At 34.1% G+C, this 8,431-nt stretch overlaps 1 protein-coding gene across 1 annotated transcript; it reads right to left on the bottom strand.

The window, feature by feature from the left end:
- Window positions 1-258: 258 nt before the first annotated feature.
- LOC149798715 (lumican-like) lies at window positions 259-6,879 on the bottom strand. Its single transcript, XM_089957583.1, has 3 exons — window positions 6,745-6,879; window positions 6,260-6,306; window positions 259-1,777 (listed from the first exon to the last, which is right to left on the bottom strand). Exons 2-3 carry the CDS (start codon window positions 6,269-6,271, stop codon window positions 368-370), a joined length of 1,422 nt encoding a protein of 473 aa, XP_089813709.1. The 5' UTR covers window positions 6,272-6,306; window positions 6,745-6,879; the 3' UTR covers window positions 259-367.
- Window positions 6,880-8,431: the final 1,552 nt, after the last annotated feature.

The following is an 8,431-nucleotide window of genomic DNA, read 5'->3' as shown; positions in this document are numbered from 1 at the left end:
TTCTTGTTTCACGAGTCTAATCGTTTTGAGTGGTTGATGTTTTGCTTTGAATTCAGTTATATGGTGGTGGTTATTGCTATACTTAAATCCAGTTATTATCCTATTGTTCATTTGTAGTTGAATGGGAGTGGTGTATCATTTACATTTTAAACTTTGTCTTTGTCATATATGAGTATATTTACTGAGCTTGAGAAATGGGACAATTTATTTGGTGTGATGTTTATTTAATTTATAGTTAAAGGTTCACACAATTATAAATATAGTTTGAAGCAAACTTTATTGATTACATACATCGTATTAAATCACGAGCATGAACATTTTATTCTTTTGTATCTGAACATAATTAGGGATGAATGGTTATAGTGCTTTATGGACAAGAAATGCAGTAATTGCATACACGAGTCCATGCATAATCCAAGATGGTGTCTTGAATGGTCTCACACTCTCCATAGATTGTAACAGCTTTGTTTAGATCACTCATTTCTTTGAGATGACGATACAGCCAGATCATACGTTCACAGTTGCATTCTATCTTTGGAGTCGTGTTACTCAGATCAAACTCGTGAAGGCGTGGGATATTTTTGATTGCCTCCGGTACAAGGGTAAGATTGGTGTTCTTCAACTCGAGTTTTTGAAGAGACAATAATTCTTTGAAGGAACTGTCGGAAATATAGCCCACATCATTGTTGTTGAGTATCAGATTTAACAGTTGATTCAATTGCTGCAAGTCGTTTTTCTCTATGGTGTATATTCGGTTGTATGACAGGTCCAAATTCTGGAGGCTAGTTAGCTGCGATAGGGCTCCAGGAATCCGATCAAGTCCACAGTTCTGCAGGTTAAGGATCGTGAGCTTTGTGCTGGCTATCTTTTGTACGGACGCGTCACTCACGAACTCGAGTCTGTTTCTTGCCAAACTCAGGTTCTGTAATTCCCGAAGTGTTAACAAGATATCTGGAAAATCCGTAAGACTATCATTTTCTAGCGATAGAGTTGTTGTTGTGCTCACCATCCCAGCAAATGCAGGGGCCAGAATTCCAGCATCGCCGACTTCTATGTTATCATCAAAATGGAAGACCTCGACACTGTGTACGTACTGGAGAGCAATCGGCACAGAAATAAGCTTTGTGTTCCTTATGGACAACTCCCGAAGGGTCCACTCGAATCCTTGGAACGCTGATATCGGTAACTCAGACATCATGCTTCCGTTCAGTTCCAGTTGATGCAGTTGCTGAAAATGACGAATGGAGTTTGGCCAATAATCGAGCTGCTCATGTCCAAAATAAAAAGTCTTCATATAGTCGCCCAATTTCCTCATTATTGTATCGTTAAATTCAAAAGCTGGAATACGGTTTCCTCGCAAATCGAGGAATTCCAGCTTGTTCAGATTCCCAAGTTCAGATGGAAGATAAGTTAGTTTATTGTTCTTTAGGTCCAGCACTCGAAGATCATTCCATAGGTTGATAAAAGCATCGGGATGTATAGTGTCTATTTTATTTCCACCGAGAAGAATGTCAGAGACGTTAACGTGTTCGAAGTTTTTAGATTGGATCTCTGATATCTGGTTGTTTCTGAGGTCGATGAACTTGTAAAACCACGGTAGAGCTGCGGCTGAGTTAGGTACTGTGCTCATATTTCTTCCAGAGCAGTCAATCTCAAATTGATCAATGCAGTTACAGGAGAAGCTGTCCTTATAGGGGCAGTATTGATTGTTCCACACAACGGCACCGTAGACAATACATAGCCTTCCTAGCACGAACAGCAGTGACCCATCCCTGAACTGAAATTAACAGTAAGAAAAGTGCACTAACTGATTAAGTTTTTAAGTAAAACACGACGAGTAAGAAAAAGAAAGGTAATTAACTGGGGCATTTACGTATTTTCGTAGAGTGTATATATATATTCAAGACTACAGGTAGATCTTATTTCGACCAACACTGGAATTTATTTAGAACATTATTCATTAGGACGGGTGATAGATCTTTTTGCACTAACTGGGATTTAATTCGCAATACTGTAAGTTCTTAATAAATTGTTCTCATTGTAATAAAGGAAACAAATTATTTGTAAAGATTTACAAAGAGTGTTGATTTTCGCTCATTTCTATAACTAAGTTTAAGAGAATGGAGTCGTAATACAGATGAGATACCAGATAGGATATAACTATTCTTTTAATATTGTGTATATAAGTGGGAGGTTCCAACGAGGGCGGCAGGTTTTTGTATATCGGGGTCAACTGTTAAATCTTTAGCTGAAGCTAGATAATGGCAGTTGTGAAAATTAATGGGAATATTTCAGATGAAAGAGACGTTTTAATATCAGTTACTGAACGAAATAAAGAATTTAAGTACTCAGGAAGCGGTGATGTCGGATTTGGATGAAGCTGACATGACTTTGGGCCACGCTTCATTATCATCAGTATAAGGTATATCAATATAAGTATTACAAAATCTGTAGAAACAGGATAAAATGATGTTACACAACTGTATGGGGATGTTACAGCAATTAAAATTGTGGTGTCAAGTTGATCTGTAATGTTATGAACTTTAACATAAAAAAGAAGAACGTAGAAGGTGGACTTGAGGGAACATAGTTGGAAGTTGGGAAAATTTGTTTCTCGACAGCAACTTGTTAGTAATACAGAAACGCTCCTTGCAGTTGGAGCGTTCACTGCTCTTACTACGAAATATGTAGATTTTACTGCATGAACCATGTTTACACCATCCTGCATCTATTTGAGACTATCATTTCTAGGAATTCATATTTTCCCACATTATGATTCCAAGCAATCAATGAGAGAACAGAAACAAATCATGTAAAGCTGCATCAAGGCAAATATTTCCAACCACATGTACATTGTATGGATTTGACCCAGCTAATAAATCACAACTTGAAAACAAGATTTCAGTTAGATCGACAGAAAAATAAAATAACTTTATTCCAGGTTGACTGGTATAGTTATTTCAATGCGCATATATTCACAATATGGCTATAAATTTCTAATTTAAGTAGACCAAAATAAGATTTGTTTTTGAACACGCGACCAAGTTCAAGTTCGCTGGGTGGTGCCATGAGCTCATTAATACTGTTACTGTGTATTGTCAGACTTAAGATGTATATTTACTTTATAATCCAGCATAAATTCAAACATTTTAGTTCTTGTAGTGTGTTCTTTTTATTATTCAGCCTCAGGTGGAAAAGTAAAATGAGCATATATTACATTTGTATTGGAAAATATGAACATTGTGCATTTTGTTCAGAAAAAACTAGTTCATATTTTCCCATGTAGTAAATAATAAATACATTGAACCAAAAGGAAATGTTCAATGATGCTTCGCCTATTTTTAATGTATACTATATGATCCAAGCACTAGGCACAACAAAGCTAGTTTAGGAAGAAAAGTCTGGAATTTTAGGCACACTGCACTTTTTATGACTGATAGCGTAAATGGTAAAAATGAGTGCACACGTGGCCATGTATGCAACATTGCCATGGAAACTCAGCTGCAACCGGTATAGAGTGTTTGACGTAATTTTCTAATGGCAACTATTGCCGCTGTGTATTTTCAAGTACATTATGACAGGGAGAGCTGGAGAAATCGGGATAATGTTGAAGCGTGTACTTAAGCAGTGCCGAATGACCACCTGTTGCCAATTCAATGAAATGTTTTCTTGTATTTATTAAAGAAATGCGTACATTTCGTTGTATGATATATTTTAAAGCAAAACCAATTGATTTGCATGGAACAATTTAACCGTTCTGCTTTAATGTGATTAATACTTTCAGATAGTATGCATTTACAAATTATAGCTAATTAAACCAATGATTTAAATCGGATATTTTGTTAATTTAGAAAAAACGAAAATAACAAGACATTTTTTTGATTTCATGTGCATATGCAATGAACATTGTCGAGGTGTGTGAACTGTAGAAACAACACAGAGCGTAGTATCAGCGATACTTTAGAGCGAAACAAAGGTTTTAATGATTGTAAGTTTACATATAAAGAATTTGTATTAATTCTTTTGAAAATATCTGCATTTAAACATGAACTTCGTTGCTTTGCCGAGCTTACAGCCTTGTTCAGTATCGGACCCTGCAATCAGATTTTCATTTTTATTTAATTTCACTTTGTATTCACAACTCCTTTGGCTAGATCGTTCCATCAATTTCAAAGACGAATATGAATCTGATGAGAGTTAAAATCGCTACAGAAACAATTTATAAATGTATTTAGTCAAGACCTTTTCCAAAGATAGTGGTATCGTTAGTCTTTAGAAACTATAGGATTTTGTATGGCCCTAAGAACGACACTAAATATTGCATAGAAACAGGTCGTGGAAGTTCAGACACTAATCTGCATGATTTTAGGTAATAAAAAAACCGAAGCCCCCCCCCCCCATGTAAAACAATCCAACAAAAGAAACAGGGCTTGAAATAAAACGTAGCACTTGAAATCAACTTTATGGAGTTCGTTTTAAGGCATATTTTGATGACATGTTCTTCCTGATTGTAGCAGAAGAAGAAATAAAAGAAAAATGAAACAGGCATTCGTATAGAAATGCAAGTTTGAATAAAATACATAAGCGCATATATATTTTCTAAGAACTTGCTGTAGTTGCAAAAGTGTATGTGTGTGATTTTTATAAATGTTCATTCATATCGCAAAGATATATGCAGTGTTGCAGTTTCTAGTGATATCTAGCAATTGGACATCATGTCGCAGACATGTAACATCTCACCACCCAAGCACATTAAACGGATACCAGGCCAACCAGTCCAAACACTAATCTCTTAATGCCGAGCGCCAAAAGTGATATTTCTGCTGTGGTGATAAAAGTGGTAATGCCACTATGGCGATATCCATTGGATGATACTGATGCATGTCAGTATCTGAATATGGTAAATGTAATAAGAGCTTATATTAACGGTATAATTACTAACAACTATTCCTGTCACTGAATTATCTGTGCAAAACAGCAGTGGGGAGTGGGTCATCAATTTAAAAAATATAAAAGAATATTCCAGACATCCAATTGGGTCATCAATTTAAAAAAGAATATTCCAGACATCCAATGTTTGTCTACATGCAATAAAAAAGGGTATTTTTGCAAGGACAAAATTGTTGCTATTTTGTATTAGTGTCAATAGAATAATTTTAGTCATTAGCTAGTATTGTTTGTTGTTTGATGAGAGGCAAATTCTAAATACACTTTTAGCATTACCTATTAATTTTTCTTACTGGCGAAATTAATTATAATATCTGTATTCGGTTCCAGTTTATTCATAAGTTAATTTTGAGGATGCAGGGATATATGTATCAATCATGTCATTCTATGAAATTAGGATGAACTGATACATGTGCAAACATATCACTGGATGAAATAGGATATAGTGATTCACGTATCCAGTACATCATTGGATGAAATTAGGATATAGTGATTCACGTATCCAGTACATCATTGGATAAAATTAGGATATAGTGATTCACGTATCCAGTACATCATTGGATGAAATTAGGATATAGTGATTCACGTATCCAGTACATCATTGGATAAAATTAAGATATAGTGATTCACGTATCCAGTACATCATTGGATGAAATTAGGAACATTCTTTACATATACCATCTGGCATTAGCCTGGTTCAAGTGATTCCTTTTGATGATGCTTTTTACTTGATATCATATTTTCTTCTTATTTCACATCAAGTAAGATATGGGTGATTCAATCGACGAACTTTGTTTAAAGTCACCTGCATGTAAATAAAAAGTTCCATGTCGAAAAATGACGAAGCACATATGAATATCTTCGATCTATTTAATGTCTTCATATGTACTTTATCTTTAGATTTTTAATATTTACTAATCCTTAGTCGGTATGAATCAATTGTCAGACGTTTTCAAACTACCATAATAGATTATTCAATTACAACACCCGATATTATTACAATTACACAGATGTAGTGTTTCTCATTTTTGCAAAGGAAAAACTTTAGGTCAGAAATGCGATCGTTTATGGAGTAATACAAAGCACATGTCGTTCTTTCGTATCAACAATGTTAAGACATGTTTGGAATTCGTATAACAATTCACACCTTTTTTCAACTTTTCAAAGACAACTTTGAAAATAAGTGTGGAGTGACCAATACATATGGCTATACAAACTGCTGGTAAATTTAACTTGAATTAAATATTTCCATGTCAGTCTGATGAATTAGATCTTTATAGACTTAGATTAATTGTGATTATTCAACACTTACCGCAGAGAGCATCCTGAAGTTTCCTTTAGACTTCTATACTTAAAGTCCTAAAAGAGATTAATAAAACAAAGTAATACAACATTTTAGCTTTTTCTTCTCTAACAGGAGACCTACCATAGTTTTCTTCCAAACAGTTCTGATATTATTTATCCTAAACTGAAAGGTCACTTAAAAGATCTACGACTATATAAAATGATGTGCTAAAATAATTGCTATAGTATGATCAGAATCATGAGTTAAAGTTGTATCAGGACCATGAGGTCTAACTAGTTTTTCGTGCGAAAAACTAATATCAAGTTTTCAGGTTACTACGGCCTTGAAAAGAATCTTGAATGTATATTCATTTAAATCGCAGCAAATATATATATATATATATATATATATATATATATATATATATATATATATATATATATATATATATATGTGTGTGTGTGTGTGTGTGTGTGTGAAAGAGAGAGAGAGAGAGAGAGAGGCCTACACACCTGAACGCGGTAGCACAGAACCTGATGAATGTTTCTAATTGGAATCATGCATAGCTAATCTACCTCAAGTTTATCAGCAACAGCACTACAGGTGCATACATCCGTTCTCATAAATGGGTGATGTGCTATCTGTTTTTTTCTTTCCTCTGACCAAGCTTTAAGATTTCATGGATCCAGAGATTTTTTTTTTACTTATTTATTTTATTATTTATTTATTTATTTATTTGTTTGTTTAGAAGAACATAAAACTATATTGATTGATTAAATCATAGCTAAAGAAGAAAAACAAACTAAACGATAACTCAAAAGCAGATTTCGTTCTGTTCTGCTTTCCTGCTGATAGCATTATTAAATCACCAACGACAATAAGATGCTAAGACATTGCAAATTCCAATCTGTCCTTCACCATTGCTATTGCTGATTTGGTCATGAAGTAATTGAGAGTAATTAAATAATCGTAGCTTCTGTAATTCATTATAAAACACCTATCAAACGATACAAATTAAATATTTATAACATCACACACTCACAGTCACACACACACACACACGTATATATATATATATATATATATATATATATATATATATATATATATATATATCCTTGCAAGTTACATTCGGACGCTACCGGTAAACGATTGTCCCATTAGAGTAATATATGTATGGGTTAAGATCTTGGATACCTCTAAGTGAAAATTGTGAATATTTGATTTCACGAGTGTCATATCTTGAAAAGAAACAGAGGGCGCTTCGATCGGAACAACCCAGAGTTATGAACTCTTCTCACAAGTTTTGCTCTACGATCTGTCCATTCTTTTGCTTTATTAATGCAGGCATGCCGTCAGGCTTTACATATAACCTGGACTACAAAATAAACTCGTTTTACAACCTATTCAGTCTCAAAAGTTTAAATCAGTGAATGGTAATCACAGTGACCAATTGTTAGGGTTCAGTGTTGCACGTCCAAAATGCAATAACTTCATTTACAATAAGTCATCATATAGTCATCATCATTAACAACATTATTAATAATATTATTAATATTACTATTATTTGAAGCATAAACTATTATTATTATTATTATTATTATTATTATTATTATTATTATTAAGAAGAAGAAGAAGAAGAAGAAGAAGAAGACTTGATGCTGATGAATGTTTATATGCCCAAAGATGCATCAAGGCAGCCGACCCGGTCTGATCAGATGGTAGGATTCGAACCCGCGCACTTTCGATTGCAAGTCTGGTATCTTAGTATTGGTTAAAATCATAATTGCAGATGAACATGTCACAATTCAACCATATATGTTACACTTTGTTACTCTCCTTTTGGCGCTGGAATGTCAAATAAGCCAGATGTTCTGTCTTATGCATTTTCTTTAAGAGGCGATTAACGAGCTGCGGTTGTTCAGTGGTGTAACATCTGAAATAAGGCCGTATATGTTTCTTACAACGATTTTGTTTCCTCATTCAACAAAAGGTCTGAGTATGTTCAGTCTCGTGTGTTAGTAAATGGTGACTTTGTTAGCTCCAATGATGTTTTATATTTAGTCAATATTTGCATCTTGAAGTCACTTAACACGCATAAAAAACATATTAACCAGATCATCTTATTTTGGCATATGTGTTGAATCTATACAGTTACTAAACAATACATGATCATGCGACTGTCTGAAAAGGATCTGC

Source organism: Sinohyriopsis cumingii, chromosome 5, assembly GCF_028554795.1.
Source record: "Sinohyriopsis cumingii isolate HCF-2022 chromosome 5, ASM2855479v2, whole genome shotgun sequence".
Classification (NCBI taxonomy): domain Eukaryota; kingdom Metazoa; phylum Mollusca; class Bivalvia; order Unionida; family Unionidae; genus Sinohyriopsis; species Sinohyriopsis cumingii.
The sequence above is the reverse complement of the archived record's forward strand: the minus strand, read 5'-3'. Positions and strand labels throughout refer to the sequence as shown.